Source organism: Balaenoptera borealis, assembly GCF_965194805.1.
Source record: "Balaenoptera borealis genome assembly, contig: HAP1_SCAFFOLD_1207, whole genome shotgun sequence".
Taxonomy (NCBI): Eukaryota; Metazoa; Chordata; class Mammalia; order Artiodactyla; family Balaenopteridae; genus Balaenoptera; species Balaenoptera borealis.
Genome location: NW_028123008.1, coordinates 22,048 through 39,602, shown reverse-complemented (window position 1 = coordinate 39,602; position 17,555 = coordinate 22,048). Strand labels below are relative to the sequence as shown.

Below are 17,555 nucleotides of genomic sequence, written 5' to 3'. Positions count from 1 at the left end.
AGAATTTTAGGTCACATTACCAACTTTTGTGTGTCATTAACTAAGAAATTTCTTGATTGGGTCTTTCTAGTTAGAAAACCTAATTTTAATTTTAAGCATTAGGTTGTACATGATTAAAACATCTTTTATTTACATAGCTATGAAGAGAATATAATTTATTATGTTTTTACTTCAATTTCTAGTGAAGTTAACAACCTATGTGAAACTCATGCTACTTGTGGCTGACGTATTTTCAACTCATAATACTTGTCATAAGAATGCAAGTAGTTCATGAAAACATAAAAACTATAGAGGTTCAATTTTAGGGAGGTAGATAACTATTTGGCATTGTTTCTTTTACTATTGTTTTGCATGATACAGTGAACAGATAGCAAACACAATACCAGTCTATTTCTTGCTCAAGAAACGTTGAGCAGGGACCCAGGTTGACTGTGACTCTGCTTTCTTTAAAACATGGAACCTTGGATTCATCATCATAGTCAACTGGAAGGGACGAAAAGCATGGAGGAGCACATGTTGGGAGGCTTTTATGGGCTAGGCCTAGGTGTGGCCCACATCACTTTCCACTGACTAGGAATAGTTTAGCTGTGCTTTCCAGGATGAAGAAGAAATGAGTTTTGGTGAACAGCTAGCAATTTCTACCATAAGGTCTACATTTAGAGTGTTCCTATGCTATCATGACAGTGATATTTTTATAGTGCTTATACTATATAACATTCAAAATTATAGCAAGTTATTTTCTTTTTCAGACCAGTAACTGGAAAGTTAAGTTCCCATTCTACCTCCAAATGAGGGTGGGAACTTTCAATTACTAATTTTAAAGTATTCAACAGTTTGTACAAATCTATTCAAAATATATTTTAAGTTTTCCTACTTGTGCAAAAAGTTTACCTGTCTGTAGGTATAAATGGAATATGCCTAAATGTATAAAGAAAATTGCTTAGTTCCACATGTAAATTGCACTGAATTTAATTTGAATAAATACATTTATATGTTGAAATGGTTATATTTCTTTTCTTTTTTTTTTTTTTACTTTTATTTATTTTATTTTTGGCTGTGTTGGGTCTTCATCGCTGCGTGCAGCCTTTCTCTAGTTGCGGCGAGCGGGGGCTACTCTTCGTTGCGGTGCACGGGCTTCTCATTGCGGTGGCTTCTCTTGTGGTGGAGCACGGGCTCTAGGCGCGTGGGCTTCGGTGCATGGGCTCAGTAGTTGTGGCTCGCGGGCTCTAGAGCGCAGGCTCAGTAGTTGTGGCACATGGGCTTAGTTGCTCCGCGGCATGGGGGATCTTCCCGGACCAGGGCTGGCACCCGTGTCCCCTGCATTGGCAGGCGGATTCTTAACCACTGCGCTATCAGGGAAACCCGAGATGGTTATATATCTTATACATTTTTATTGTGATATAAAATTATGCCCCCCAAATGTATAGTCTAATCAATATCACACAGAACACCTTTAATGTGTCAGTTACCTATTGCCACCGTGATACTGTATAAGAACCTCGAAAATCTCAGTGCTTCGTAACAACAGACATTTGCTTTCCTCACTCATGGGCTTATGAGTCAGTTGGAGTTTGGCATCAGGATGCAAAAACGGTTTGGGTCTGTTCCACATGCCTTGTACTGAAACCCAGGCTACTCTGGGTATGCTGTTTTCATGTTGGTGGCAGAGCACAGGAGAGGAAATCCAACTGTGAAAGTGTATTTTATACCTCTTCTGACATCAAATGGATCGGTCTACATAGAGCCCACAGTTCACGGTCTTACCTTTACATACAGGTACTTGGTAGAAAGGACTCCTTTAAAAGAGAAATATTATTTGGTTTAATAATAAAAGATTTTTAACTCTGTGGATTCAGAAGTAAAATTTTAAAAAATATTTTAAAAGTATACAGAATAGGGCTTCCCTGGTGGCGCAGTGGTTAAGAATCCACCTGCCAATGCAATGCGGGGGACACGGGTTCGAGCCCTGGTCTGCGAAGATCCCACATGCCGTGGAGCAACTAAGCCCATGTGCCACAACTACTGAGCCTGCATTCTAGAGCCCGTGAGCCGCAACTACCGAAGCCCACGCGCCTAGAGCGCATGCTCCGCAACAATAGACGCCACCGCGATGAGACGCCCGCACACCGCAACCAAGAGTAGCCCCCGCTAGCCGCCAACTAGAGAAAGCCCGTGCACAGCAATGAAGACCCAGTGCAGCCAAAAAAATAAACACATAGAATAAATAAGTTCAAACAATAAATAAATAAATAAACATAAATTTAAAAAAAAAAGAACACCTAATGCAGGTGGGAAGGTGAGAGGGCCACTGTAAAGGTCATCTATGCTACATGTACAAGAACCCCGAGAGCACACCAATAGGTACCACATTTTTCACTGCTGTAGCCGATCATTCCCCCTGTACTACCACACTGTAGCACTCCCTTCCCTCATCTACTGCTATAGTCTCTTTGGAAGGTGTTTCACAACTCTTGTTATGAGAGTGCCAGTTGAACTGTCCTCACTTCCTTCATTTATACCAGGATTGAAGACCTTGTAGTCCGAGATCCTGTCCAGAGAGCAAGCAGGCTAAGACTCTGTCTTTGTTGATGTATTTCATCAGAAAGGGCTCTACCCCCTCTCCTAGTTCATGGTGTGAAGCGTTCATAGCCTCTTGGGAAAGTGGGGAGAATGGAAAGGACTCTATATGAGAATGCTAGGCTTTGTAAAACATTTCAGTTTTTTAAAAATAAGACTCATTTTCTATTGGACTGACAACAGTCCTATGAAATACAAAGAAAGCCGAGAATCAGTGACAGGAAATGATCACCAGTAAGAATTACAACAGTCACCGCTTACCTCGTAGCTTACGGCACTGTCCATGGTCCTTAAGAAGAGTTAGTAGAAATGCCTAGCCCATCTTGCCCTTGAACCCCTTAAAAGGTACACGACTGCTGTGTTGGTGTTTAGGGGGAGCATCTCACTTACCAGGGACTGACTTCTCCCTTGATCCCTCTGTAGTGATGGAGACTTCCCCGCTGATGAAAAATTCCCTGGGATTGCAACCTCCAAGCCAGACAGCTTTCCTATGGAAAGACAGAGAGCTTGTAAAGATGAAACACCAGTCTGCGGGAGAAAGGGAAGAAGAGAATGATGGAAATCGTTTCTGGGAAACTATTTTTACATTATGTTTTGTTTGTTCCTGGTAAATAAACTGAAATCTTCTTAACATTAAAACAAAATCTAAACCACTAAATTCAATAATACAGGAGTATAACTTTTGAAAAAAATTTCTTTGGCTGCGCAGCATGTGGGATCTTAGCTCCCCAACCAGGAATTGAACCCACGCCTGCTGCATTGGAAGCGCAGAGTCTTCACCACTGGACCACCAGGGAAGTCCCAGGAATATCACTTTTAAAGGAGAAGTTATAAACCCCTTGGTTATATGAACTGCAGATTTTTAGTAAGAAGTCAATATATTTTTTGTTAGGCACATTTTATGTTAGGCTGTCTCCCTGCACAGGATGCAGGCGCCTTGAGAATGGAAATCATATCCCTCTATAGTACGTCCCTCTTCTTTCTGCCTTGCAGTTTGCTGCTCCACTTGTTCAACCCCACCTAGTAATAACCTATACTTCCCTCGTTCCTGTTTTCCCATCTTGAAAACAGACAAAAGGCAACCAAACAACGCAAAGGTCTCAACAAATAAGGGATATCCAAAACCAGAGATGGCCAGAACTTCTGTATCCCTCATGAAACCTAGCCCGGTGTTCAATATGTAGGTATCATTAATACATGCGTGTTGACTGAAACAGTTTAAACTCAATTCTTCCACTTCCCAGTTTAGTTTTAGTCCTCATACAAAACGTGATAATCAACTTGCTTAATGCTAGGGATCACAGTGAAAAATAATATCTGAACTGACTTCTGTCAGATGAGTGAGAACTAAGGTTAATTCAGTGTATCTGAAGCATAGAAAGTGAGGGCACAAGTGGCACAAGATGGGGCTAGAGAAGCAGAGAGGATTCTAGACCACGCAGAGTCTTAAAGGCCAACAAACACTGTGTTTTCTATTCTCAAAACAATGTTTGTGAGCGATGTTTATGAGCAATGTTCCAACTTGCCTTGAAGGTTTTTTGTGTGAAGAATGGATTGGAAGGAAACAAGATATATGGACACTAGTTAGGACCTAATCGCAACACACAGGCAAGTTCAGTATTAGGGTGTTGAGGGAGAGCTGACAGATTCCAAAGAAATTCAGGAGATGAACTGAAGCGGGCTTAATGGGGTAGGAGATGGAGGAAAGGAAGGTCTTAGGGAATTAAAGGGTTTACTGCACACATGAGCAAAGTCTCAAAATTAATCATTTGAACGTACAGAGGTAGATCTCTCAAATGACTCCGGTTAGGAAGCAACGGTACGCCCTTTAGAATTCCTACAGACAACACAAATCAACTGTTTCGATGGAAAATTCGGCGGGACCGGTGCGTTTTTTCACTCCAACTTAGCTCCAGTTCCTATTACTCACATCTTCTGTGCCAAAACAACACAGCTGGAGGAACTGAAGGGGATTCCGTTTTGGTAATTAAGGAGTGTCCCCAACACTGACAGTCCCATCTTAAAAAGCACTCCCTCTGCATTTTACCCGAGGAGCAATGGCCAGAGCCTCCCTTTGAAAACGATGGGCAGAAATGAGACCATCACACACTGTCCCTTTCAGCTACTGTGAACTGAGCCGCGAGACGACCAATACCCCCTGGCACAGCGCGGACGGGCCAGCGCGCGGGGGCAACAGGGACAGGAGACAGCACAAGAGACGAAGCCCAGGCCCAGGGGCCAAGGCCTATTACCTTTCCGGCATGTGCAAAACATAAAACAGAAGCAATATTGTAACAAATTCATTAAAGACTTAAGAAAAAAACAAAAATCAGATGCTAAAGTGCCTACTCTAACCACTATACTATATTGCTTCTATAAAACAAGCACTAAACCTCAGATACAGAAAAAAACCCTTTTCGTGTCCTCACACCTAGGTCAAAATTACAAAGCGTTAATTCAGGAGACAGAAAGGGAAGGAATAAATCTGAATGAATCTGAGTCAGAACACAGTGCTATATAACCTTAGGCAAATTCCACAATACCCATGCCTCAACATGGCAAATTCCACAATACCCATGCCTCAACCTCCCTATCTATAAAGGAGTTAACCACACCAGCGCTAACCATTACTTGCCTCCTGGTAGCTTGTGAGTGTTAATTAATATTTGTAATAAATACACAGATCATCAGTTGAAAGAAACAAGGAAAACTACAGCGTTATTATTATTGCCTTGTTGCTAGAGCTAAACACCACAAATCAACATAAATAACTTATGTACACCAAGAATGTAGGGTTTGAATATGTACTTTGAAAGGCCATCATATAATTAGTTGTTTCACCTCTAATTGCTTTTCCTTTTTTTTTTTTTTTAATTTAAAAAAGCAATACAGGGACTTCCCTGGTGGTTCAGTGGTAAAGAATCCGTCCTGCAATGCAGGGGACGCGGGTTCGATTCCCGGTCGGGGAACTAAGATCCCACATGCCGCGGGGCAACTAAGCCCTCGCACCAAACTACTGAGCTCGCACACCTCAATGAGGTAGCCCACGTGCAGCAAACTACAGAGCCCACGCGCTCTGGAGCCTGCACGCCACAACTACAGAGCCCACGTGCCACAACTAGAGAGAGAAAACCCGCACGCCACAACTAGAGAGAAGCTCTCATGCTGCAACGAAGAGCCCGTGCGCCGCAACGACAATAAAGATCCCACATGCCTTAACGAAGGTCCCGCGTGCCGCAACTAAGACCCAATACAGCCAATCAACCAATCAATCAATCAAGTGGGGCGGGGGGAGCAATACAGGAATTTCCCTGGCAGTCCAGTGGTTAAGACTCCAAGCTCCCAATGCAGGGGGCACGGGCTCGATCCCTGATTGGGGAACCAAGATCCCACATGTGGCACAGCGTAGCCGGAAAAAAAACAAAAAAAGCAACACATACCCTACGGCATTTATCCCAGAGAACGCATGTTCGCACAAAAAAAGGTACACAAATGTCCACAGCATCTCTATCAGTAATAGTCAGGAAATGGGAAAAAAACTCAGATGTTCTTCAATGGGCAAGTGATTAAACAAACTGAAGTACAGCCAAACCATGGAATACTACTCAGCAATTAAAAAGAAAGCGGCACTGGGACCTCTCTGGTGTTCCAGCGGTTAAGACTCTGCACTCTCAATGCAGGGGGCCCAGGTTCCATCCCTGGTCAGGGAACTAGATCCCGCATGCTGCAACTAAAGACCCGCACAGCCAAATAAATAAATAAATAAATTTTTTTTTAAAAAAGAGGAGCACTGTTGATTCATGCAATTTGGATGACTCTCCAGGGAATTACACTGATTGAAAAAGGCCAATCCAAAAGGTTGCATACTGGGAATTCCCTGGCGGTCCAGTGTTTAGCACTCAGCACTTTCACTACCTGGGCTGGGTTCAATCCTTGGTCGGGGAACTAAGATCGCACAACCGGCAGCGCAGCCAAAAAAAAATTTTTTTTACTTAAAAAAAAAAAAAGGTTACACACTATATGATTTTATTCACATAACATTCTTTTTTTTTAATTAATTAGTTAATTTATTTTATTTTTGGCTGCGTTGGGTCTTCGTTGCTGCGTGTGGGCTTTCTCTAGTTGCGGCGAGCGGGGGCTACTCTTTGTTGCAGTGTGCGGGCTTCTCGCTGCGGTGGCTTCTCTTGTTGCAGAGCACGGGCTCTAGGCACGCGGGCTTCAGTAGTTGTGGCACGTGGGCTCAGTAGTTGTGGCTCCCGGGCTCTAAAGCGCAGGCTCAGTCGTTGTGGCGCATGGGCTTAGCTGCTCCGCGGCATGTGGGATCTTCCCGGACAAGGGATCAAACCCATGTCCCCTGCAATGGCAGGCAGATTCTTAACCGCTGCGCCACCAGGGAAGTCCCACATAACATTCTTGAAATGACAGGTTGCCAGGGACAGATAGGGCCGGGGGAGTGGGAGATGGGCCATCTTCCCCAGGGGGTATTTTCCCTTGATCATCTGCACAAAAACTTTATTGCAACTTTATCCACTGCACTATCAGATCACTATGATTTGGTGGGGAGTGGGGGAGCAGCAGTGGCTATAAAATGGCATCAGGAGAGATCCTGTGGGATGGAAATGTTCTCTATCTTGACTGTGTCAATGGCAATACCCAGGTTGTGACAGTATACTATGATTCTGTAAGATGTTACCATTGGGGAAAACTGGGTAAAGGACACACAGGAGCTATCGCACTATTATTTCTTACAACTGCATGTAAACCTACAATAATCTGGACACAAAAAGTTTAATCAGAAATGAAGGCAACACATGCCTCTTGTAACAAGTAAAACAATAGTCTGTGGTCAGTCTCTTTCTCTACCCGTCCCATTCCCTCCCTCTTGAGATAACCATGCAAACTCACTGCTCATACAAACAGGCATGCATTTAATACTTTCTGTTTACTGTATCAAAATGGGATCATACATACTACATATTACCCTGCAGCCTACCTTCTTCACCCATCATCCCTATATCATAGAGAGCTTAAAAAAAGAAAATTTTTTTTTAAGTGCCAAGCAGGATGGCAGGTATAGAAAATTTTCTGACTAGGGCAAATCTGACAAATGTTTACCGTGCTAATGTGCCATAGCTCAGCCAGGTGCATTCAGTGAGAGCACAATATGCAAGTAGCATTCTAAAGAGATCTGCAAAAAATGCAAGGTCTTCAGCAGCTCTTCGAGGATCCCATCCCCCTCTCTGCCTCCTCCATGGAACCATCCCATGGAGGTTGAACAGTTTAACTCCATTTGCCCCTCCTGCTGTTTGTGCTTTCGTTGTATACTTCTGTTCTACATCTCCACAAGACATTATTATTGTCACTTATTTACAAAATAACATATAAATATAAAGGTGTATGTACCTGGGTATATGTACATGTATATATTAGACACACACACACTTTAAGTGCTCTTTGTTCTTTCCTGCAGTTGTGTTCTTTTTTTTGGGGGGGGGGGGGCAAGTTTTTATATTGGTAAAGTTCTGTACTACTAGAAATATAAGATTTGAAAAGAAAAGTGAGACTTGAGGATCATCTGTGGAGCTTATCCTCATTCTCCTGCTGACGCATTATATGTTTATAATTTGAGAACTGCAGATAAATACAAACTGGTCTTCTCCATACTTGCTCACTAAGGAATTCCTCATTTCTAGGAAACGTCTATTTCAAGGAAAGGAAACAAACAAAAACACCTAGTGCACTAGATGATTAAAAGGTACACATTTTATAGCCTGAGTTCGAGAAAAAAATTACCCAAGAAACGGCCTTTTTCCCTAGGAGCCAGCTTCTACTAGGGGAGTCTAGGGTTCTCTAGGCAAAGAAAAAAAACTTGCCAGTTTAAACAGAATAACAGAAACGTTCAGCCAATCAAATATACAGAACTCATCACTTGCAGTGAGGAATGAAAGGCCTGTATCAACAGAAAAAATAAATGGCACCGGCAACGTCTGCAACAGAAAACAAACAGGAAATCCTTTAAAAAGCCAAAATTGCAAAGACAGATGAACAGGGTATGAAATTACACGCCGGGCAATGCACCTGTTAAAGGAAAAGAGGCGCACACCAAGTCTGAAGTCTTAAGAATTCGGTGTTTAACACTACTTCTGCATGCTGCCCAGCAGAAAACTCGGGTCCTGGCTTAATCCACAACGCACACTTCATTTAAGGAGGTGAACTGCTTGGTCTGACTCAGTTTCTTATTCTGTAAAATGAATGCAACACAGCTGTCGTGAGTCCCCAAAGAATTCTGCACAAACGCTTTGTAACTCCAAAGTGCTGTGCAAATCAGAGCAGCCCTTCTCTCCTTCACATTCGTTGGACTTAGAATTTCAGAAGTTTAGCTGAAAATACAGACGACTCGGAAGCAAGGGACTGAGAGTGGCCCACACAGGTGGAAAGAAATGCAGAAACTGGAGCACCTCATACAAACCGCAAGAGACCACGTTCACGTGCACACGTTATCAGTGACAGAAAACGCCACCGGTAGCAACTGTAAACCACTGAGAGGACCAGCAACGACATGTGTCCAAATCCAGCCGGCAGCACAGCCTCGTCGGCGGCAATGCCTTAAACACAGCTCCCCGCACTCCGCGGCCTAACAAGATCCACTTTTTCCAAAAAGTTTAGCAACTTGCCAAGTACACTGGCGTAGTTCACCTTTTTTAATTGCTAAGCAAACATGCAGGGGAGTTGAGACAATCAAGGGAATGTTCAGCCTTCCTCAAAAATAAGATCCAGGAAATTCACGTTTTGCTTGAACAGTTTCATGTCTAAAACTGATCACAAACCTCTGTTTGATGTTGTTTTCTCGCTGCTGGCCAATGAGCCCGGGAAAGAGAACCAATTCTTTCAAACAGGGAGGGCTCTCTGCACTCTTCAGCTAAACCAGCGAGGCTTTACCACCGTCACGTTTAAAATAATGAGGAGGATGCCTCCATAGAGTTTACCGGGCTGCGCTAATCACGAGGGGCCTCGGGCGCCCAGGGCGGATCCCAGCGCCGGTGGCCGCGGGACCGGACCCCCTCCCCGGGACGCGGCCGCGGGACAGGACGCCCCCCAGAACCCCTGCCCGGGACGCAGCTGCGGGACAGGACGCCCCCCAGACCCCTGCCCGGGACGCAGCTGCGGGACAGGACGCCCCCCAGAACCCCTGCCCGGGACGCGGCCGCGGGACACGAAGCTCCCCCCTCCCCAGGAACCCCTCCCCAGAGCGCGGGCCTCGCCGCCGTCTCGCAGCACCCGCCGCGCTCACCGCGGGCCGGGAGCCCCCTCAGGCCGACTGGCCCCCGCCCGCCGCCCGGCCTCCCTCCGGCCCGCGCCGCCCGCCGCGCTCACCGCGTTTTTCTTCTGCACCATCTTGTCCATCTTCTTGGCAATGCGGACCACCTCGTCCTCCATGGCCCTGGCAGGCCTGCCCCGCGCCGGGCCGCGGGGGACGGGAAACGAGCGGAGCTGGCCGGGCGGCAGGTAAGCCCAGGCGTCGGCGAGGGCCCTCACCAGGCGTCACCGAGGCGCTTCTTCACTCACGACGACTGCGACGGCGGGGGCGGCGGCGGCGGCGGCGCTCCTCCCACGCAGGCAGCGCCAATCGAGCTCCCAGCTCGCGGCGGCGACGGCGGCGGCGCTCCTCCCACGCAGGCAGCGCCAATCGAGCTCCCAGCTCGCGGCGGCGACGGCGGCGGCGCTCCTCCCACGCAGGCAGCGCCAATCGAGCTCCCAGCTCGCGGCGGCGACGGCGGCGGCGCTCCTCCCCCGCAGGCAGCGCCAATCGAGCTCCCAGCTCGCGGCCGCGGCGGCGCTCCTCCCCCGCAGGCAGCGCCAATCGAGCTCCCAGCTCGCGGCGGCGGCGGCGGCGGCGCTCCTCCCCCGCAAGCAGCGCCAATCCAGCTCGCGGCGGCGGCGGCGGCGGCGGCGCTCCTCCCCCGCAGGCAGTGCCAAGCGAGCTCCCAGCTCGCGGCGGCGGCGCTCCTCCCCCGCAGGCAGCGACAATCGAGCTCCCGGCTCGCGGCGGCGACGGCGGCCCTCCCCCGCAGGGAGCGCCAGTCGAGCTCCCAGCTCGCGGCGGCGGCGGCGGCGCTCCTCCCCCGCAGGCAGCGCCAACCGAGCTCCCAGCTCGCGGCGGCGACGGCGGCGGCGCTCCTCCCACGCAGGCAGCGCCAATCGAGCTCCCAGCTCGCGGCGGCGGCGCTCCTCCCCCGCAGGCAGCGCCAATCGAGCTCCCAGCTCGTGGCGGCGGCGGCGGCGGCGGCGGCGGCGGCGGCGGCGGCGCTCCTCCCCCGCAGGGCAGCGCCAATCGAGCTCCCAGTTCGCGGCGGCGGCGGCGGCGCTCCTCCCCCGCAGGCAGCGCCAAACGAGCTCCCAGCTCGCGGCGGCGGCGGCGGCGGCGCTCCTCCCCCGCAGGCAGCGCCAATCCAGCTCGCGGCGGCGGCGGCGGCGGCGGCGGCGCTCCTCCCCCGCAGGCAGTGCCAAGCGAGCTCCCAGCTCGCGGCGGCGGCGCTCCTCCCCCGCAGGCAGCGCCAAGCGAGCTCCCAGCTCGCGGCGGCGACGGCGGCGGCGCTCCTCCCCCACAGGCAGCGCCAATCGAGCTCCCAGCTCGCGGCGGCGGCGGCGCTCCTCCCCCGCAGGGAGCGCCAGTCGAGCTCCCAGCTCGCGGCGGCGGCGGCGGCGGCGGCGGCGGCGGCGGCGGCGCTCCTCCCCCGCAGGCAGCGCCAATGGAGCTCCCAGCTCGCGGCGGCGGCGGCGGCGGCGCTCCTCCCCCGCAGGCAGCGCCAAACGAGCTCCCAGCTCGCGGCGGCGGCCGCGGCGGCGCTCCTCCCCCGCAGGCAGCGCCAATCCAGCTCGCGGCGGCGGCGGCGGCGGCGGCGCTCCTCCCCCGCAGGCAGTGCCAAGCGAGCTCCCAGCTCGCGGCGGCGGCGCTCCTCCCCCGCAGGCAGCGACAATCGAGCTCCCGGCTCGCGGCGGCGACGGCGGCGCTCCTCCCCCGCAGGGAGCGCCAGTCGAGCTCCCAGCTCGCGGCGGCGGCGGCGGCGGCGGCGCTCCTCCCCCGCAGGGAGCGCCAATCGAGCTCCCAGCTCGCGGCGGCGGCGGCGCTCCTCCCCCGCAGGCAGCGCCAATCGCGCTCCCAGCTCTGTTCTTTTGTTTTTTTTTTTTTGAATTCTGAGATTTTTCATTTGAAGTAAATCTTAAAGCTATTAAATTCACAAATATGCTAATTTAAATACCCAATTCTATTATCTAAAACACACATTGCAAACATACAAATATCTATTCTCTCCACATGTCAGAGCCCATTCATTTCATGGTTTGGAAATGGGGAGAATAGATCCCCTTAAACTGCAAGTCAGCAGGTGTTTCTTTACAGTTAACTTTAGCAAAATTCATACAAAATATTAATGAACAATGATCTTCTTTACTTGTTAACTCACAAGGAAACACCTTCAAAACTGCATTTTGTTAAAGTTTCTGTACTAAAATGTAGAAAAACTGAACTACACAAATATTGAAAAGTTTAAAATTCCTTAATTTTTTATTCCTGGTACCACTACCACAATTTACAGGGCAATATACCTGATGTAATGAAAAGAAAAAGACAAAGCTACAACAGATAAAAGACCTCAGGAATGTACATCTAATTGACCCTCCGTTGCATGAATCAATAGCTGCACTTTTTGCAAACTGTGGCTAGGACAGTCCTGAACAAGAAGGGTTTCCTGTTTAAGCTGCAGTAACTTTTCTGACTATGGATCATCGTTCCTTCTGCGGCAGGTTTTTACAGTTCCTCTAATGCATTTGGGACGACTGTCTCAAAGTAACCTGCAGCTTTCCTGACAACTCCTCGCTCTCTCTCCTGCTAAGAACTGTAGCCCTTTTCTTCTGAGTTTTGAGAACCTTCTGCTACCATATCCACCACTTCCACCACCAGATCCATAACCACCACCATAGGGACTTCCCGAGCTTCTTCCACCATAACTGCCCCCCTTCATGGGTCCATAATTTGATTGCTGTTGTCCACTATAATTTCCAAAATCATTATAGCTCCCACCACCACCACCATAGTTACCTCCAAAATTTCCTCCTTCATTGTAAGCATCATATCCTCCACCACCGCCACCATATCCACCATCTTGGTTTCCATATCCTGGTCCACCACCACCATAGCCTCCTCTACTACTGTAACCAGGACCACCACCATCGTTACCACCGTCGCCTCCAAATCCGTTTTATCCACCATCACCTCCTCCATAACTACCTCTGCTGCCACCACCTCCACCACCATAGCCTCCTCTTCCACCAAAGTTTCCACCACGGCCAAAGTTACCTCCACCACCTCCAAAGTTTCCTCCACGACCCATAAAGTTGCCAGATCCACCTCCACGACCTCTCTGTGATCCAGCAGATTGCATTTCTTGTTTAGAAAGGGCCTTTTTCACTTACAATTATGCCCATTAATAGTGTGGTATTTCTGAACAACAATTTTATCAACTGTATCATGATCATCAAAAGTTACAAAAGCAAATCCTCTCTTTTTTCCACTCTGCCTGTCTTCCATAACTCCTATGGTTTCAATCTTGCCATACTTTTCAAAGTAGTCTCTCGAATTACATTCTTCTGTATCTTCTTTAATACCACCAACAAAAATTTTCTTCACTGTTAGACGGGCACCAGGCTTTACAGAATCCTCTCTAGAAACAGCTCTCTTTGGTTCCACTACACGCCCATCAACCTTGTGTGGTCGAGCACACATTGCTGCATCCACCTCTTCAACCCAAGAGTAAGTCACAAAACCAAAGCCCCTGGAACGGTTTGTCTGGGGGTCTCTCATCACCACACAATCTGTAAGTGTGCCCCATTTCTCAAAATGTTCTCTTAAGCTATCGTCTGTAGTTTCAAAGCTCAGACCACCAATAAACAGTTTTCTCAACTGTTCTGGTTCCTTTGGATCATGGCCCTCCTCCCCCCGGCGGCGGCGGCGGCCGGAGTCGGGCTGGGGGCGACCGGGCGGCGGTTTTACCTCCGTTTTGAGACCGGACTCGCCTCTTCCAACTCGAGTTCAATATGGGACCGAGAGCCCAGCTCTGTTCTATGTTGGGCCATTTTACTTCAGCCCAAAAAAATTTCTTCTAGTATTCCCTAAGGTCTGCTGGGGATCAGTTTTCTTATTTTTCATTTATCTGTATTTGATTTTTTAAAATTGATTCCAATTTTCTGTTGAGATTCTCCATATTTTAATCTATTAATCCCCATCTTTTACTCTCAATATAGTCATTTTAAAGTTCTGTGCTAACTCCAGAATCTGAATTCCCTCTAAATCAATTTTTCTTGGTTTTTTTTTTTTGTTTTTTTTTTTGTCTTAAGTTTTAGTCACTTTTTCCTGCTTCAGGAATTTCATAATTTTTGATTGTGTGCTGGACGTGGTGAATAAAAAATTCATAGAGACTGAAGATGCTATTACTTTGCACCAGAGAAGATTTACCCTTTTCTCTGTTAATCAGAGTGGCTGATCATTTCAGTCATTTCAGGAATTTTACTAGGTCAGAACTGGGTTGGAGCTTTAGTTGTCTCATCCTACCTATGATTTTTCCTAATTTGTGGCCTCCCTGGATTTTTGCTGTGAGCCTGACAGGTCTTTGATTCTTCAATAAATACAGTCAGTTATTGACTTCAGTCTTTCAGATGTTTGAATTCAGCTCTTTAGGCTCTCAGTTCTCACAGCTTCAGAGTATGGCAAATGTAAGGAGAGACCAGCTATGTATTTGTTGCCGTTACACTTTCTCAGTGAAAATTTGTCTCATAAACACTGAAACATTGCAGATGACTTCACTTTTTCTGACTCAGCCCCCTTCTTGGGGATGGCACTTCTGGGTTTTTACTGTGAGTCTGGTAGGTCTCTAATTCCTCACTTTGGAAAGTTCTCTCCCTCAGGCATTAGGTATTTAGCTTCCTGCTTTATATAGGTTCAAAAACTGGCAAATGTCTTGAAGAGGAGACCTAATGATTGTCACAGGCCCCTTTATCTAGCGGGATTTGGTTTGTTAGTGCCATGACTGTGCAGGAAATTTCACTCTGCTTTCTTGGCTCAGTCCCCCATCATCCTATACCACCCTGACACTAAGGAAATGTCCTGTGGGGGAAATCGGCTTGACATTCTGCTAGATTTCACTCCATCATGCCAGCAAATGAGTTCATCAAAAGATATGGTGATTTCTCTTTTCCAGTGGAGTATGTCTCCCTACACCAAACCCCTGCTCCAAATCTCTAAATGTCCCTCTCTAGCATATTAGTTGATATTGTTTCTTGATTGCTTCCTTAGCTCGATGATCTTTTATTCAAGTTTGTTTGCTCGTTGCAGCAGGAGTGATGGCCTGTGCCTACCTAGTGCAGGCATATTATTATGGAGATATGGCTTTGGTCCCAGACACCACAATAAGGAGAATATCATAAGAAAGCAAGTCACACGAGTTGTTTGGTTTCCCAGTGCATGTAAAAGTTATGTTTATGCTATACTGTAGTCTATTAAGTGTGCAATAGCATTATGTCTAAAAAAAGTACATATCTTAATTTGAAAGTAGACTTTAAGAATGCTACCCATCATCTGAGCCTTCAGCAAGCTGTAATCTTTTTGCAATAGTAACATCAAAGATCACTGATCACAGATCATGTAACAAGTATAATAGTGAAAAAGTTTGAAATATTGTGAGACTTACCAAAACATGACATAGAGACACGAAGTGAGCAAATGCTGTTGGAAAAATGGCACCACCAGTAGAGCTGCTTGACACAGGGTTGCCACAAACCTTCAATTTGTAAAAAAAAAAAAAAAAAAAAAAAGCATTATCTGCAAGGTACAATAAAGTGAAGTGCAATAAAGTGAGGTATGCCTATACATCCTGCCTCAAAGCAGAAATCCTATTTAGATCACCTTTAATTTCTCTCTATGATATATCAATAGTTTTCTATTCTAATAGGGTTCTTACATTTTTTATTACACTTATTATTAGGTATATGATGTTTTGATGATAATGTAGATGGCATATTTTTTAGTTTTTAATTTTATAACTTTTCAGACACAGAAAAATGTTAGTGGAATTTTTTAATGTTTGGTCTCTTATCTGGCAACTCTTCTAAAAACTAACTGATATTCTAATAAGTTATCTGTAGATGGTTTTGGATTTTCTGTATCCTTAATTATATCAACTATGGAAAGTGACAGTATGATTTCTTCCTTTCTTAGCCTTATATTTCTGATTTCTTTTTCCTGCCTTACTGCTAATGCCATTTAATACTTTTACTAATAGGTTGAATAGAAAAGGTAAGAGTTGGCATTCTTATTTTGTTCCTAATCTTACAGTGGACGTTCTCCACATTTCACTATAAATAGGATGGTGGCTCTAAAGTTTTTTGTAGTTTCCCTTTGCTATGAGTTTTTAATCATACATAATTATTGAATTTTATCAAATGCTTTATCTGACTATACTGATATGATCATATACATTTTCTCCTTTATTTTATGGATGTGGTGCATGACATTTATTGATATTTGAATGTTAACTCACCTTGCATTTCTGGAGTAAAACAACTTGGTAGGAATTCACACACACACACACACACACACACACACACACACACACACACATTCACTCACTCACACACTCTACATTTGATTGTCTAACATTTTGTGTATGATTTTTGCTTCTGTATACATAAGGGAGATGGGCCTATTTTCTTTTCTCATAATTGTCCTTTTAATTAGTGAATAGTATATAGAGGGTAGAGATTTAAAAGACCTTTTAAAAGGTCTTCTTCTTCTGTGATATAATACAATACAGTATTACTCCATTTTTTAAAAATGACCTTTTTCATTTTCAAATAATTTCAAATCTGCAGAAAAGATACAAACAGAGTTCCCTTTACCTCTCTCCCAGTTTTTCCTATTGCTAACATCTTATACTACCATAGTATATTTTTCAAAATTAAAAAGCCAACATTTATACATTACTATTAACTAAACTTAAGACTTTTTTTGGATTTCACCAGTTTTCCTGTTAATGACCTTTTTCTGTTCTAGGACCCAATCCAGTATATCACATTCCACTTAGTTAGTTGTCATGTCTCCTTAGTCTTCTCTGGTCTATGACAGTTCCTCATTCCTTCCTTGTTTTTCATGATTTTGACAGTCTTGAGGAATATTTGTCTGATATTTTGTAGAATTGTTCTCAGTCTGGGTTTGGCTGATGTTTTTCTCATGATTCGACTGGAGTTATAGGTTTTGACAAAGAATACCGCAGAAGCGAAGTAACCGTCTCATCACATCATAACAGAGAGTATGTAGTGTCTCCGTGACATCACTGGTGATGTGAAACATCATCACTTGCATAACATGGTGTTTGCTTGGTTTCTCCACTGTAAAGTTACTTTTTCTCCCATTTTATACTGTCTCTGGAATTCAATCATTAAGGCCAGCCCAGGACTGGACTTAAGGGGAAGATTAAGCTTCACCTCCACCTCCTTGGGGAGGAGATGGATGCCGGGGGGGGGCGGGGGGGAGGTTACCTACATATGGAATTCTTCTGTTGGCAAGATTTGTCTTCTCCCTCCCTCCTATTATTTATTTATTTATACACTCATTTATTTACTCCATTATGTTTTAATATGGATTCTTTATAATCTATATACATAATTACAACCTTAAAAACCTCTGGTTCCCCCACTGACATATAAACTTTTTGAGGAAAGGCTCTGTTTCTTTTTTATTTTTGTACACTCTATGCGTTTAGCATAGTCCCCTAATTTATAGTGGACTTCCAGTAATTATTTTTTAATGGATATCTTTCCACTTCAACTGAAAAGTACCCTTTCCTTATATAATAGCATTCTAAATCCAAAATAAAAGTAGATTTTAAAATAAGTAAAAGTAAACTCATGCATGATCACCCTGTAAT

At 45.9% G+C, this 17,555-nt stretch overlaps 1 protein-coding gene across 1 annotated transcript in view; it reads right to left on the bottom strand.

The window, feature by feature from the left end:
- Positions 1 to 17,555, bottom strand: part of LOC309621930 (uncharacterized protein) — a gene marked incomplete at both ends in the record, with an annotated part of 54,805 nt that overhangs the window by 23,215 nt on the left and 14,035 nt on the right. Inside the window, 3 exon segments of the mRNA XM_082409206.1 lie at positions 12,456 to 12,836; positions 12,840 to 13,046; positions 13,052 to 13,652. Of these exon segments, the coding sequence (XP_082265332.1) occupies positions 12,456 to 12,836; positions 12,840 to 13,046; positions 13,052 to 13,652 (1,189 nt within the window).